General features: G+C 40.7%; 1 protein-coding gene across 1 annotated transcript in view; it reads left to right on the top strand.

Moving 5' to 3' along the window:
* The window catches only part of RETSAT (retinol saturase), a 549,255-nt gene extending 541,868 nt beyond the window's left edge, over nucleotides 1–7,387 (top strand). The window contains exon 12 of the mRNA XM_044055153.1: nucleotides 1,424–7,387. Coding sequence (XP_043911088.1) covers nucleotides 1,424–1,569 — 146 coding nt within the window. The 3' untranslated portion in view covers nucleotides 1,570–7,387. The remainder of the gene's footprint in view (nucleotides 1–1,423) is intronic.
* The last annotated feature ends 10,153 nt before the right edge of the window (nucleotides 7,388–17,540 follow it).

The following is a 17,540-nucleotide window of genomic DNA, read 5'->3' as shown; positions in this document are numbered from 1 at the left end:
CAGTAGAAGAAGAAATAAAAATACCTTGCTGCGATACTTTTTCTTCAGTACCAGTTTGTGCTGTTCGTGTTTAGCATTGTAGCAAGCTATTTTTGTTTCTTGGTTTGTTCATCCTTGTCCATGGATTTTTCTTGGTTTGTCAAAGCTTTTACAGTGTTATATAAGCAGTTGTTGGATTAATTTATTTTACTGTGTGGTGGTGCTGCGGTAGTGTTGTCGCCTCATAGCAAGACGTTGTCCCGTTCGATTCTCAGCTAGAGCGTCTTCTGTGTGGAGGCATACGTGAATGGGGCGTGCCTTCGTTGAAGGTTGTGTGTCAGGGCTGGTAACCCGGTACGTAAAAATCCACTACCAATCATTAGCGGACCGGAGTTCCGCTGTGGCGACCCCTAACCGGGAAAAGCCAAAAGAAACAAACTGTGGTCTAAAATGAAAGAACAAAGACAAAAGTAGTTTAAAAATAAGGTCTTCCTTAAGGACTAGCTAAGAGTTTATTTATTCATTTTGCTATTGAAAGTCATCAAAGCACTATGCCTGTTAAAAACTCGCATTTTGAGATATTTTGTCTAATAAGACTGAAACAGAGTTATTCATTAAATGTCTTTAGTAGTGCATGAGAAAACAAACATATCATGTGTTTGCTTATGTTTTTATTTCTTAACCCACTAGAAAAACTTCAATCATGAGCCCACACCAAAGACAGATTCAGAATACATACAATGCAGAGTTAATTACAGGAAGTAACACATGCAGTAACTAATGTAGTAGCATATATCCAGGTGATAAATGCACAGTGTATCAAACTAGCATTATAAATCAGGAGTTAACATTATAAATAATTTAATAACATAAAAGCACAAATAAAACAAGTAGTAAAACAGAGTAATGTAAGTGCCTGGATGACAGCCATCAGGAGGCTGTAACATGAGGCAGAATGTTTGTACATCTTGGTTCTTGTTTGTAGTCAGTCAGGTGAGTATTGGCAAATAGACAAAGTCATGTGCAATATAATATTGGGCTGAGAAGTGAAGTAATACCCATAAACACTTACAAAATAACACTGTGGTAAGGCAACAAAAAAAATTCCATTATAAAAGTAGGCGTCAGTGTTTTCCATTTTAGATATATGTAAGGAAGAAAGAGATTCCAAAAAAATGGTTTTAGTTTTCAGAAGTACTTTTTCAGTGACTCAGTAACATAATGTAGTTGATGGGGTTTGCCCCATCATTTTCTTAGCGTAAAGAACAAAGTATGGAGACAGCAAAGAGCTTTTTGTAGATAAATGGTCAGAAATCTCGATAATTTGGACTAGTGTAGTAAAAAGAGAATGGCCATTTCTCATTTCATTTTAAGTTAAGGAGCAGCAGAGGTGCTTTGTTTCTTTTCTGGGTATCATTAACTTCTTAATGTCTTTATGTCTTAGGTCAAGATGTCTTCTCATGTGGCCTTGCAGGAGCTGTGCATGGAGGAATCATCTGTGCCTCAGCAGTTTTGAATCGCATTCTCTACATCGACCTGCTGCTTCTTAAAAAGCGCTTGAAACAAATCAAGTCTACAAAGAAAGACTGAGTCCCCTGCTGCTGCACATAACATTTTGTAGGATGCTTGATCATTCCGTTCTGTTTAGAAATGACTTGGCAATCTCAGCATGAATGTACCAAGACCAGAGTTCTCAGTCATGTAAGAGATGAAGGAGCAGAATAACGTTTTCTCTGATTCCTTCCTCTAACGTGGACTTTTCTGTCTGTTGTGATCCACTTTTGTCATGGCACACAAGAAGTGATTGCCTTATGAAAGAGATATCTGGAACTGGATTAAATGCACCCCTCTTAAAGATTATATTTTACCATTTTATTTATGCATTATAATTCAGCAAAGACCCACCAGTTAGTTAATATGCCAGATATTAGAGGCTTGTTGATGTATCTGTCTGATTTTTGTAAAAACACTTCGTGAGGGGACTAGTAAATTAATTTTCTAAGAGTGCACTGAACTGAACACTTGAAGTGAATATGTTTGTATTCTGTTTACGTGTCCTGACAGTAGATATTTAGTAGTGATACTAAGATAAATGTTTTATGAATATAACCAAAGATCTTTCTATGTATATTTAAGCTAGGAGAACTGGCCAGTAAAGCTTTGATGGATACTCGGCCACAATGAGAGATCCCATTCGCTGCATACAGATCTATTTATGTGCACTATTTGTTGTTTGTTAGTTATGGATGTGAGACTACTGGTTGTGGAGTCACCTGTTTTTATCACATCATTTCAGACTGACTAGCTTTACATTTTCATTTGGCTATTGTGTTAAAGATGGTGCTGTTTAGTTTGTTTGTCAGTTTGAAAAGAAATTATTCATACATAGCTTGCAGCAAGCTGTACAATCAAGCAGGCTTTATTCGTTTGAAATCTTTCATTGTTAAGTCACCCATTCAGAATGGCTGCTTTATTTTGACATAAATTTAATGCAGCAGTTTTGTTTTGACTGTGAACCGTTGATATGATACATGCTATTTCAGGGATTGTGTCATTAACAGATATCATGTAAACCTTTTTTTATGGAAACTTAAGAAATGTCAGTCCTTGCCTGTAATGTTTCTTCGTAATACCTCACCATCCCAAACTCCATGTAAATATCTTCTCGTAAATGTTCTGATTCTACTTTTAGGCTCATTTCTCCTGATATGCCATCCTTGAAGTTATGGTTGTGTTGTAAGGTACATTTTAAACGCTGTCACCATTATGAAGTGCATTTTAGATGCCTTATACCTCATAACACCATAAAGTATGCATTATGTAACCCCTTTATACTAGCCACATAAATCCTTCTTTAATGTTAAAGCTATAATAGTTGTGTTGGGAAATCCATTCACCCCAACAGAAGTGCCATTTCTTCCAGTAAATACTAACTGTTATACAGACATGTTGCTACCTTATTCGTGTTATGCAATAAAAACTGCTCTGATGTGCAGTAGTCCATATAGGCTTTACATGGAGCCATAATGACACAGTGTATGAAAGGAGCCATAATGACACAGTGTATGAAATGTCTTGGCATTAAAAAAGTGGTTCCGGAATACTAAGCCACCCCTGACTGGTGTTTACTTGACTGAGGCTTTGCTTCCTTCTTGCCTGTTAGTTGAAATATGTAAGTCTTGTTTGCACTACATCATCGAAGAGAAATCTCTGTCTCACAGTGTGACCCATGGGGCATTCCTTCGGGTGTAGTGGGACCAGCTCTCATGCATCATACAGGCGTAGTGGGACTGCCTCTCATGTGTCATTCACTCACTCCGCTGTACTAGCAGTTCTTAACTCTTGTTTCAGTGTAAAATAGTGGAACTCTATGACAAAAGCACAGAACAATCAAAACATACATTTCCCATGACTGTAATTAATTAATACAAGGTGACTTTCCCTCCTCTAGTATACTAGAGGTGCTGTAATGCCATTCTGTTTGCTTCCCCATGCATAGTAATTCATGAGATTACAGTGTTCCTAAGATATGTTTGTTCTGATAAAAAAGTGTCCCTTCCCAGATATGTTATTCACCAGTTCTGAACCCAAGTTATTCACCAGTTCTGAACCCAAAATGAAGTCACTTCTAAGTTACAATTACCTATCATCTCTGTTCCAAGGAAGACTAATGTATGGTTCTCAAAAAAAAATTAAATAAAATTCTATCTTCATGAGATAAAGTCTGAGTTTTCAGTCTTTTCTATGCCGTCCTTATAATTTTCTAGTTCATCCTTCTGTATGCAAAACCAAATCAGATTATGTGTGCAAAACACTCAACAAAGTGAGGTAATAGTATTACATGTAGTTAATATAAGAGGTACGGGTTACAGTGAATGAGTACTGTAGCCTAAGAATGTTAAATTCCATGAAAGGCCCATGTTTTTCCAACACTCGCACAGTCCAAATTTGTGATTTTCTGGTCATTTTTCATAGTGAAAAAATGGAAAATCAGAGTCCTTGACCAATGCTTTAGAACATTTAATTCATATGAATAAGATTGTTTCCATAAATAAATGCCCCTTTATTATTATTATTGTACTCTGATTAATTTATATTCCTCTTCATAACTTAGGCTGAATGTAGTAAGATTACATATCAGAGCCTTCTGAATAAGTTTTTTTAACTAGTTTCTCAGTCGTTTTGAAATGTCACTGCTGAAGTTCAGTTTCCTGTTGCATTCATCATGTTTGGAGAACATCCTTTGTCTGCCTCAATACATTATAAAACATTTTCCTGAAAAGTTACATGCAGTATTCTGACAAATATTTTTTGTTTGTTTTGTTTTCCACTTACTGTTGAGCTAGTTCCCTCCCAGTCATGCAGTGAATACATTCGTTCCCCAGAGTGTGAGCCATATGGCACATAGGTTCTCCAGGGTGAGAGCACTATGGCACATAGGTTCCCCAGGGTGAGAGTCCCACGGTACATAGGTTCCCCAGGGTGAGAGCCCAATGGTACATAGGTTCCCCAGGGTGAGAGCCCTATGGCACATAGGTTCTCCAGGGTGAGAGCACTATGGCACATAGGTTCTCCAGGGTGAGAGCCCAATGGTACGTAGGTTCCCCAGGGTGAGAGCCCTATGGTACATAGGTTCCCCAGGGTGAGAGCCCTATGGCACATAGGTTCCCCAGGGTGAGAGCCCTACGGTACATAGGTTCCCCAGAGTGTGAGCCATATGGCACATAGGTTCCCCAGGGTGAGAGCCTTATAGCACATAGGTTCCCCAGGGTGAGAGTCCTACGGTACATGGGTTCCCCAGGGTGAGAGCCCTACGGTACATAGGTTCCCCAGGGTGAGAGCCCTATGGTACATAGGTTCCCCAGGGTGAGAGCCCTATGGCACATAGGTTCCCCAGGGTGAGAGCCCTACGGTACATGGGTTCCCCAGGGTGAGAGCCCTACGGTACATAGGTTCCCCAGGGTGAGAGCCCAATGGTACATAGGTTCCCCAGGGTGAGAGCCCTATGGCACATAGGTTCCCCAGGGTGAGAGCCCTACGGTACATGGGTTCCCCAGGGTGAGAGCCCTACGGTACATAGGTTCCCCAGGGTGAGAGCCCAATGGTACATAGGTTCCCCAGGGTGAGAGCCCTATGGTACATAGGTTCCCCAGGGTGAGAGCCCTATGGCACATAGGTTCCCCAGGGTGAGAGCCCTACGGTACATGGGTTCCCCAGGGTGAGAGCCCTACGGTACATAGGTTCCCCAGGGTGAGAGCACTATGGCACATAGGTTCCCCAGAATGAGAGCCCTATGGCACATAGGTTCCCCAGGGTGAGAGTCCTACGGTACATGGGTTCCCCAGGGTGAGAGCCCTACGGTACATAGGTTCCCCAGGGTGAGAGCCCAATGGTACATAGGTTCCCCAGGGTGAGAGCCCTATGGTACATAGGTTCCCCAGGGTGAGAGTCCTACGGTACATGGGTTCCCCAGGGTGAGAGCCCTACGGTACATAGGTTCCCCAGGGTGAGAGCCCTATGGCACACAGGGTTCCCGGGGTGAGAGGTCTGTGAACCAGAAGAGGTAGCCATCATCAGTATGGCAAGGGAATGGATTTTGTATTAATCCCTACCAACCTCCTGTGCATGCCTTTAGAGCCCTAGGGGTTGGGAGTACAGTGAGGCATCAAGATGAATAGTTACATTTCCATGTGATGAAATGGTTACTTTGCCCACTTGCAGATAGTAGCCCCGGTGTGACTTTTAATCCTCACTTAGGACTCAACCACAGAGAGCATGGCCAGAAACATGCTCCTCCCCTCTTACCTTGAAGAGATTTGAGCAAGATAAGCTCTGTCATTTCTCACCCCCAGCCAGCTCCAAAAAGCACCTGAGCCACTAATCATAACTGGGTCATAGTCTGGGATTTCTCCTTGTATGTGAATGGGATGGCTAACAAACAACTTAATCTGCTGAATGTATACTTAAACTGCAAGAGTGGGTGAGACGTCAGTGTGGTGAAAATTGTAATAGTTATGGGGGGGGGGGTTCATTCAAGAGAGTTTATATTAGTTTCCCTACACATGGCCAGCAAATGATTTGTTAAGCATTAATTCCCCAGTTCCATTTACCCAAAATATTGTTTCCCTGTCTGTTTTTGCTTGTGTTAAACTAGTACTGCAAGATCTCAGTTCACGAATCTACCGTGTTTATCAATTCATTAATCTATCAAGTTTACCATGTATGACATAGTGCTGCTAATAAAAGCTTTTCCACAAGAAAAAACATCCAACCCTGTAAACTGCTCTCTAATATATTCCAATTTATTCAGCCTTAAAGCAAAATAAACATACTTTACTTCAGTGTAACAATAATATAAAGCAAACATGCTTCACTTCAGCAAAACAAAATGCTCTCTACTTGTTTCAGATTAAGGTAAACAGTTTGTGCAGCACATTACCATGATATTGTGTATCATAGTACTCCACAAATGGCATGCAGGTATCCAAATGATATTCATCCTCTTTTAAAGCCTTCAGAGGGACGTCAGGCTCACTTTTGTGCTACTTCTCTGTAGCACCCGGGCCGTCTTCTAAATCAGTAGAAACAGTAAACAGCAGCAGTTCTCAGCAGCAGCAAAACATTACATTTTGTAAATGTGGCACAAAACATCAGCAAATTCTTTCACAAACTTCACAGGAACTTTGATTTTTTTGAAAACGGTCACACAGAAAATGAAAGTTCTCTTTCCACACCCTTTTACCTCCTGTTCCAGTATTTAGAACCTTCGTTAGCAGGCAATGGTTATAATCTTAATGTGAAAGCTTCACTGTTAAAAGCACCAAACACATTTTTCTGTATGGTAACAGAGGCCACGTTTATTTTCCATATATGTATATATATATATATATATATATATATATATGTGTGTGTGTGTATACATAAAAGCTTGAAAATGAAGTAAAACCTTTATTATCCCAGAATAATGCTTCAAAGCAAAAGAAATACAACGTAAATCCATTCATCCACATAGAGTCCTCATAACGTCTGTTAAATCTTCAACATGTACCGTGATTCTCATAGCGTACATCACATCTTTAACAACCTTGCAATTGCCATCAGGAAATCCAAATCCGAGTAACTAGATCTGCTCTTCAAAACATGCTCAAATTTAGCATGACGGGTCACTACCCTTCGTTTCTTTGGTGAAGGAGGTGCACCACAACTCATTGTAATTCTGAGCTCATCTACCCTGTCCTGTTCTCTAGATAACACTGTCATAAGCATTGATAGGTCTGTTGCTCTATGGCCCAGTAATGACTTCAATATATGGTGCCACGCCTCCACGCTGTTTTGCGTGCGAGGTAAAAACAACATATTTAATTCATCCAGATTCCAAAATGCAATTGGAAGCAATGGGGGAAACCTGGAAAATCCAGTAGTCCTAGTGCAAAACTTCTGAACTTTTCCCAACATATACCACTCAGAAAAGTGCTTTAACACTTCATTGCCATCAGCTGGAAACACGGCTTTTAGTTCATCAAATGCACGTAATACATCAGATTCAGGTACAAAAGCTAAAGCGATGAGACACTTGACATGCAACTGAAAAGAAAGGTCTGTGTTATACAGATGTGAAAGACCTAGCTGTAGCACCTTTCTCCAAATGTTTTGGGAGAATTGAAACAAACAACCGTTAGGTTTTACACCTTGCAGATTTAACAGAATACTCTTCCTGGCTACTACTTCAAAATCGCTCAATATGTATTTGACAGACACCTTGAAGCCTTGCTCATCCATTAAACACAACTCCACATAAAGTTGTAACATTTGAGAGACTTTCTACTCATTATACAATACAGCAAAGGTACGCTCTTATGAAAACCTCCGTATCTAATCAAACCATGAATACTGTACAGTTGATGGCACATTATACCTTTATAAAAGAACGCACCGTCAACAAGCCAAATAGTAGCTGTGCTTAGATCAAGCAGATTTTGTGTAGTTGAAAAGACTACCAGCGCTGTTTCTGTAGCAGTATCTACTACGCACTTACTAAGAAACACTCCCGATTTACATGGAAACATTGTAACAAACAATATGGAAACTGCTGTGTTTTAACTTAGAATGACGCATCCTGCCAACTTTTTGAACAAGTGTTTTGCAAGTAGGTAAACTGGGAGCTATCACATTAGAGAACTTTCATTTTCTGTGTGACCGTTTTCAAAAAATTCAAAGTTCCTGCAAAGTTTTTGATGCTAAAACATCATCAGCTATTACACAGGGAGTATCCCTGGAAGTATCAGCTTTCAACTTTAATGAGTGAGACACTTTATACTGCTCAACTTCGACCGGATCTCCAGGATGTAAGTGCTGAACAGATTTTAACAGCCTTTCCCCGTTAGGCACAAGTAACAGCCCTACCTCTACATTTCTCATTGCGTTTATACTTGCAGCACCAGTATGGTTTATCACGATATATTTTCTCTCTGTGTAACACGTACCCATCTAAAAGGAGTATAGGAGCTCCTTTCTGAGATGATACAGTCACATATATTTCACCAATCGTGCCAGGAGCACTGAAGTATTCTTCTGCACTTTCCATTTGTCACCGCTTTCCATACAGTTTCTTCTTTTTGATTTTCGCGCTTTTGCACTTTTGGGTTTCCGGTGTTTCATCTTTATGATCTCGGCGTATTGCACTTCGAGCTTGTGGTTATTTGGGCATATGAAGGGGAACCATATATATATAATATGATTTTCCGCAGCAAACCTGTGTACTTTATTACACCTTTTACATTCATAGGTTCATAGGTTCATACTAGGCTATCTGCCCGAGGGCATTTACAAGCCTAGCCCATAGTTTTGTGGCTTACGCCACCCCTTTAGTATGGGGAACTATACCCATTATTTTGCTGTGCCTCTGTTGAGCAGTGACACTGAGGTAATCCCTGGGGTATATCTGCGATCTCCCATCCATTGGTCAAGATTTCTCTTGAACAAGGCCAGCGAGGTGCTCTGCCTCACATATACCGGGATTTTATTCCACAGCATAGGGAGTCTTTGGGTGATGAATCTATCCCTCCAGCACGTCCTATTAATAGCCGTGTCGAGGTTTAAGTCTCCGCCCTTGTGGCTCTGACGGATCTAGATTTTTGAGGTGAAGCATATTCATCAAATCTGGGTTTGACATGGCCTTGTATGTTAGGCAAAGGTCACCTCTGAGCAAGCGTGCGACTGAATAGAGCTGGAGTTCTTTCAGTCGGGCAGCATAGGACAGATGTTTGAGACCCTTTATCTTTTGGTGAGGAACTTTGTGGCCTCTCCAGCTGCTGCAAGTGTCGGGTCAGATACATTCGAATGGGGCATTGTACTCAATCATTGGTCTGATGAGTGATGAGTATAGGGAGACTATGACCTCCCTTGATCTAGATGAGAATCCCTTCATGATAAGGTGGGCAATGTAGAAGGTCTTCCTAACTACTTTAGCTACATGGGTGTCGAATGACAGACTACTATCAACCTGGGTCCCCAGGTCCCTGATAACTTCTTCTGTGCTCAGTGGATTGCCACCTATTTGGTAGCTAGGGGTAACCTTGTTTTTCCCGAAGGGTATGACTATGCATTTTTGGCATTTAACTTTAGGCCATGGCTCTGGCACCAGTTATCCGTTTCTGTGAGACCCTTCTGAAGGATATCTGTGTCAGATGTGTTTTCTACTATGGCCCAGTTTGCAGTCATCTGCAAACTTTGTCAGCCATAACCCTCCTGTGTTTGCTTGTACTTGGAAAAGTAGATGCCAAACGAGAGTGGGCCCAGGACTGAGCCCTGTGGTACACCACTTGTGACAGGCTTTGAGTCTGACATGGCGCCAGCAACTCTGACCCTGTGGGTTCTGTCACTCAGCCAGTTTGCAACCCATCTTGTGATGTATGGGTTAACATTTAACTGATGAGTTTTTCAATGATACCCGAGTGGGGTATTGTATCAAGGCCTTCGTCAGATCGAGGTAGGCTGTATGGACTGCCTTTCCCTCATCAATGGCTTTGGTGACTGTTTCAAAAAGTCAACCAAGTTTAGAAGGCATGATCTGCCTTTGACAAAGCCAAACTGGGATGGATCCAAAGTCTGCAAATTCCCTATGTCTTTATTTATGAGGTCCATTATGATCCTCTCCATGGCTTTGCAGATAAGGCTTGTCAAGCTAATGGGCGGTAGTTTCCAGGGTCGGTGGAGGCACCGCCTTTGTGAAGTGGGACCACAGTTGCAGTGCGCCACTCCTGGGTGCGTATCCAGAGGTAAGACTATGATTAAACAGCTGTCCTAGCTGTGGGTTTAATTCCTCGTTGAGTTCATGGAGCACACAGCCGGGGACACCATCAGGTCCCATGGATGCTGTGTTTTTTGCTTTGGAGAGAGCAGTTCTCACTTGGGCATTGGAGATGTTTGGGGGGCTGCAATCGCTTGCTATAAATATCTCTCCTTTGGGGGGGAGGGGGGGAGAAGTTTGCACTGAACCTGTCAGCCAGTATGTTGGCAATGTCTGTAGGATCAGTAATCTTCACATCATTTTGAACTAGTTCTGAGCATATCTGGGAGTTTCCTCCCAGGTTTCTAACATAGCTAAAGAAGGCCTTATGATTGTCTTTTGAGTCTTTAGCTATTTTTCTCTCAAAATTTGCTTTGGATGATTTTATGAGAGCTCTTAGTTTTTTACTTATAGTGATCAAGGGTGTCTTACCTTTTAAGGATTTTGCTCTATCTTGTAGTAGCTTCCTCCTTTTGTTGTAGAGTTTGTTTATGGCTGGGGTCCACCAGACTGACGCTTGCCTTTGGTACAAAGAGTCTTTGTTTTGCTTGGGATTGCCTTATCCATGCAGTCCTGCAGGTGCTGGTAGAAGGCATTTGTAAGTGATTCAGCGGCTTGAGTACTGTTTTCCGCTGGCTCGGGGGCCTTAAAGGAGACCACACTAGTCTTTAGAAGTGTGAAGTCGGCTTTCGAGAAGTTCTTTACTGTGGTCTTTTTTATTTCAGGTGGGGTGGGATGAGGACCTCCAGCGAGATTAGTTTGTGATCTGATCTCACCAGTGAGGGGTATACTTCCGGTGTTGAACATTGTGCTCCCATGTTCGTGATGATGAGATCAAGTATGTTTTCTCCTCTTGTGGGATGGTGACTAGTTGTTCCATGGCATTTGAGTTTATGAATTCCAGGAACTTTTGGGCTAGGGTGTTTGGGCTTGAGTAGTGTTCCCAGTCTATATTAGGGTAATTGAAGTCACCTAGTATGATGGTGTTTGGTGATACATTTATCCCTCTAGTGTTTTCAGGAAGGCCATGTGAGGTTCCTGAGTTTGTGAGGGTGGCCTGTAACATGCTACAATTTGCAGAGCAGTCTTGCCTATGGTTAATTGCACCTGGATGGTCTCCGATGCATCGTGCGTTGCCACCAGTCTTGAGGTGTGGGTGTCTTTGATGAATATGGATACCCCCTCCTTTCTTGGTATTGTCTGGATTTTGGGGCCGGAACGCATGATAAGAGGTAAAACCTGATAGTGCTGGGGTGCTCTCAGGAGCCTTGAACCAGGTTTCTGTCACTGCACAGACATCGATGTTCTCCATACTGAGAAGGACCTCGAAAAGTGCATTTTGAGATTTAGACTTCTGGCATTGAGCAGCATTACCCTTAGTTTTTTCCTTTTTGTGTTCTAGGGTGGTAGGTTTAGAATTTGAGCCTTGCCTAAAAAAGGCACTATGGGGGTGGCAAGAGCCTTTGCCAATATCCGGAATCCCAGGGGTGACAGGTGCAAGCCGTCCCTTGAGAAGCAGTGTGGCTTGTCCAGCATGTCATCCCAGGCAGACAGACATTGGATCCCCTTTGAATGACACCAGAGTTTAAGCCAATTGTTAAAGCTGATCATCTTATCTCTGTATTGTGGCATCATTCTTGGTGAAGGTAGGATACTGCTCAAGGTCAGGGTCATACCTGCCTGGGCTACATAATCAGAGAGCTCCTCAATGTCTCTTTTCATGTAGTCCAAGGAGGTACGTCTCAGGTCGTTTACACCAGCGTGGACAATGACTGAGTCGTATTTGTACCTGCTGTTGAGAGACCTGAGTGCTTGCGTTATGTGGCGGATTCTAGCGCCCGACAGGCAGCTTACTGTGACCTTCTCCTTACTCAGTCTGGTGAGCGGACGCCAGTGTGTCTGACTATGGAGTCACCAATGACTAGTGTGTCTGGCATTGTGTTTGGCCTTAAGGGCTGTGACTGTTTGACACTCTGACTGTGAGGTCTATGTGTTGCAGGTGTTGTGTTCTGAGGTGGTGGTTGTTTGGGTGTCTGCTTTGGTGGCCTCTGCTGTTTTGGTAGATTTTTGATCAGAGCCGCGAGTATGTCTTTGTGTGTTTATGTGTATGATTTGAGGTTGTGATGGTACTATGTGAGACTGGGTCTATAGTGTGTGTGGTAACCTTCTCCTCCTGACTGGTCTTGCCAGTCCTATGTTGAGAGAGCTCAGCCTCCAGTTTGGCCGTATAGTTGCATCTCTCGCATGTATTTGTGTTTTGTGGGAGGAGGAGAGGGTTGTCTGTGTACATGAGGCAATTGTAACATTGCCTCAATATTCCCAGGTTCACCAGCTGAGCAGGAGAGGACACTAGCAACTGATCCTCGACATGCTAGAAGGACTAGACAAAAAAACTTTAAAAGAGATTCCGGGGATGTGGGTGACCGAGAAATGGGGGTTGCCTTTTTGGGGTGCTATCTATAAGAGTGCCGTATCAAGGTAATAAGTACTGTAGGAGCAAGTGCTAGGTTTAACAGGTAGAGAAAAGTCTACTTGGAGTCAAGTAGAGATGATCTTTTTAGGTATTAGAGAAAGTGCTAGTAACAGGGATGCTTAAAGGTAAGATTGAAAAGAATGCACTCTGCAGTGTGCACTAGAGAAGTTAGATATGAAAGTAGGTAACTTGAGTTTTACTTGTTTAAAAGTTAAGGTTTAGTGGAGAGTTACTATTTTTAAAACAGCAAGATGGACTGAAAGGGTGGTTACTTTTGTATTTTGGTACTATGAAATACTGTAGGATGGCCAATAAATTTAAATAATTGAAGGGTGGGATTTCAAAAGTGATGGTTTTGTGATTACTCACATAAGCCAGTGAAAGTAGAGAGAAATGAGATATATGGTCAGATTAACATAAGAGGCGGGCAACTAGAAAGACAGTGGTATTTAACAAGACAACTTAAATGGGTGGGAGGGAGGGAAAAAATTCTGCCTGACTCAGAACAGAGAGAGCTGTGGTCTCTTTTGAAGTTTTAATATGCTGTTAAAACAGAATGCAAGCAAAACACAAGATAAAGAAAACAAACTACAGTATTCAAAATATAGAAAGGCAATACAGAAATACAAAAAATAACAGCAAACTAACCTTTCCTTCACAGCAAAGTGTAGCAGAGTCTGGATGAGCCTTCCCCCACAGTTGTGAACTCATTGAGTTATTACATTTAAGTAGTTGGAACAGGAAGGAGGTGATACACCCAGCATGGTGGATTTGTGGGGGAGAGGGGTCCCCCTACAGAAAGCATTTTTTAGCTTTTGTTTATGGAGGTATGTGTCATACAGTGAGCATATCATTTATGAGGAGACTTCTGTTGACCCCCATTGTGGAACTTTTTATGGCTGCAAAATTCTATGCACATCTACTCTTAGTTCAATGTTTAACCCAAAACCAGCTTCATCTGCTGAAATGTGGCATAAATATATATTGGATGGTGGAAAATCACAAAGGAATAAAATTTGCATTGAATAAGGAGGTGCTGGCTTACATATACTAGAATGATGCTCAAAACTGAGTTAGTTGTCATTTTTTGCTAGCAAAAGTTCACAGTAATAATCCTTATGAATACTAGCCGTCATAGTTATATGAATTCAGTGGCATTTTGCAGGCAATGATTTTTCACTTTTTTTCTGCTGTTACAACCAATGATGATAATCCTCTTTAGAAGGAGATGTGTGAATCTATATTTCTATAGAGGTTTTAGGTGAATTTCATTCAAATCGATATAAACTATTGATTTTTTTTAAACTTGCATTTCTGTGAAGTCTTTCACATTATTTTGTATCATTTGCTGGCAGTGTGTGGGCATTGTAAATCTGAGCTAAAGATATTTTGGGGACTTTGTGTTGATTTATAATTTTGCAGCTAGATAATAAAGTGAAAAGGCTGCTGTACAGTGTTTTTGATGGTGTTTATTTGGAAAATTTAAAAGTCGTGCTTTAATTATGTAAAGAAATAAAATAATTGCTACTAGTAAAAAAAAAAGCAATGAAATGGTGGCAAAATCAGTAAAAATTAGAGGGCTCCATGAGCTAGTCAGCATTTGTTTTACTAGTAGCACTGGTGATAGGGGGACAATGTGATGAAATGGTAGCAAAATCAGTAAGAATTAGATGGCTCCATGAGCTAGTCAACATTTGATTTACTAGTAGCACTGGTGATAGGTGGACTATGTGATGAAATGGTGGCAAAATCAGTAAGAATTAGAGGGCTGCATGAGCTAGTCAACATTTGTTTTACTAGTAGCACTGGTGAAAGAAGGACTATGTGATGAAATGGTGGCAAAATCAGTAAGAATTAGAGGGCTGCATGAGCTAGTCAACATTTGTTTTACTAGTAGCACTGACGATAGGGGGACAATGTGATGAAATGGTGGCAAAATCAGTAAGAATTAGAGGGTTGCATGAGCTAGTCAACATTTGTTTTACTAGTAGCACTGGTGATAGGGGGACAATGTGATGAAATGGTAGCAAAATCAGTAAGAATTAGAGGGCTGCATGAGCTAGTCAAAATTTGATTTACTAGTAGCACTGGTGATAGGGGGATTATGTGATGAAATGGTGGCAAAATCAGTAAGAATTAGAGGGCTGCATGAGCTAGTCAACATTTGTTTTACTAGTAGCACTGGTGATAGGGGGACAATGTGATGAAATGGTGGCAAAATCAGTAAGAATTAGAGGGCACCATGAGCTAGTCAACATTTGTTTTACTAGTAGCACTGGTGATAGGGGGACAATGTGATGAAATGGTGGAAAAATCAGTGAGAATTAGAGGGCACCATGAGTTAGTCAACATTTGTTTTACTAGTAGCACTGGTGATAGGGGGACAATGTGTCTGACTTGCTGGTTCCGTTTCAGGCATCTTGAGGGAGAGAGTAGTGGCTAGGCCTGCCAGATTGCCGATGCCTACTGATCACTTGAGTGATCACTTACCAAAGACGCTGGGCAGGCTGTTATAGTAGTGAGGCTACCTCTGAGTTAGGGAGAAGCCATATGTGGGGATTGTCTTGCCTGTCTCTGACTAGACAGTCAGCCCATGTGGAATTTAGAAAGCTGCCTACTGGGGAGGGGTTAGAACAGGGAGGGGAGGGGGCTGCTACAGGAGTGGCTTCTGGCCCATTATCTAATACTCACTTCATCTCAAAGGGAAATTAATGGGCTGATATGGCTTCTCAGACCAGAATAAATATGACATAAGGGTCTCAGCAGACCAAGTATGCCTGGCTTTTGCACCTGAATGAGCCCGTGGAGTGCAGAAAATGGAGCCATTGGGTAAGTTCTGAAGGGAATTAAAAAAAATAGGTACTTGCGTATTATCGCAACCAGATTTGCAACCTGCGATAATTTGTTGTGGTTTGCCGAAAAAAATTCTGTTACCCTTAAAAGGAGTGTGTGAAGAAATAATTATTAGTGTGCCTCACTATGTTGGAGGCAGGAAAAGGAATAGCGATCACTTTTTGTATTCTTGGGTGACGTAATTTTCCGATGTAACTTGTTTTAGCATGAAATTAATGTCACTGCTGCTTCACACTCGTCCTTATCCAATCTCATCTTTCTTGACATTCTTAATGTATGGCAACTTTGGATGCTCTGTAAGTCATGTAACTGTGAGTATTGTGTAGATCCTGTGTTTTACAGCTCATACTATCTTGCCATGGAAATGGCAATGCTGTTAATACCTTTTAGTGGACTTTCTAACATGTTCAGAATTGCAAGTCATGTGTTTTACAACATGTCGGTTAGCTGTAATATTATTTTTATTTATTCAGTTTTCCGCATACTTCTTTTTGTGTAAAAACTGTAGCTTACAAGATGTATAATAAAGATGTACAAAATGTAATAAAAAAATCAGGTCCTTCTTCACCAGACTCAGAAGCAGTAGACATTAAGTTACATCGGGAAAGGACGCTACCCAGGAAGTGGATTTTTGCCATTATTCCTCTTCCAATATCATAAGTAATGTGATAGAATATTTGGTATTAGTTTACACACCCCTGTTCATGTTAATATACATCATTTTGTGAATAAATCACAAATAAACACACATCAAGAATCTGGTTGCGATAATACGTAAGTACCAAAAAATAAATAAATAAAAAGAGTTTTTCATATTTCAGTTTGGATGCTCTTACGTTACCTTTTCCTAAGTCTTCCTTTGCACGAAGGCAATAAAAGACCTAAAAAACATTAAGTAGTGTTTCACTGCTTATGCTACATTCTCTACATTGTAGACAAATGTGAAATATTTAGAAAAAGTTCACATTTTTCATTATAGCAATTTCTGTGCAAGTATTTGAAAATGCTTTCTCAAAAACATTAATTTTATTTACCCGTCTGGTATTTGCAATCATTTTATTTATTTATCTATTTATTTTAATAATTTAATAATAATAATTTTGATGACTGGGGATGTCCGCTGGGCCACTAGAGAGCCCGTTTTCAGTGGAGGCCTGGGTAGAAAGCCTCCAATAGTTACATTTGCACTGAAGTTACACTTAAAATGATTAAAATTTGAAAAATCAGGACAAAAACAAAACTATGTGCTAAAATTGCAAAAGCAGGACATATTTTCCAAGACAAGACACTTACAATGGTTAATATTATGAAAATGAACTCTCAGCACAAATTATTGATATTTTTTCACTTTAGTTGATTCAGTTACATCTATTAGCGGTATGCCCTTTTCTTAAGCAGGAGGCCCAAACTGCTATTTAGATAAAAATGTATTTTATGGCATAGTGCAACAAAGAGCAGTTTATTTGCTAAGTAAACATATAGTCCATGTAAAAACATAATTCAGCATGGTCACAAAGGTACACTGATCAATACAATAGCTGGAAAATGAAGAAGAAGCCAACAGCAAATAAATGAGAAACTCCTCCTCCACCTGGCTTACATTCGAATAACATAAAACCAAAAACGTCACTGAAGATAGCCCACTTGTGGCAAATGTTTATTCTTCTTCCAGCTTCATTTAAGTATTTTCATGAACAAGAATTCATCAGACCTGAAACAATAGTTAGCAATGGTCCTTTTTAAATAAAACCATGGGTATCATTGTCATAAATCCAAGCAATTAAAACGGTCATAAAATGAATAAATGATAATACACAGGAATAAGTACATGGGCACTATTACACCAAAGACAGTAATGATATAAAAGGTTTACTACTGAAATTCCGAATCGGCTTCAGTCAACTGTCCAGAATGGCAACCCGAAATGCTAAATTCAGAATTTCGAAA

This window comes from Protopterus annectens, chromosome 13.part0 (genome assembly GCF_019279795.1).
Source record: "Protopterus annectens isolate FY-2018-M chromosome 13.part0, PAN1.0, whole genome shotgun sequence".
NCBI classification, from domain to species: domain Eukaryota; kingdom Metazoa; phylum Chordata; order Ceratodontiformes; family Protopteridae; genus Protopterus; species Protopterus annectens.
This window is presented reverse-complemented; position numbering and strand designations above follow the sequence as displayed.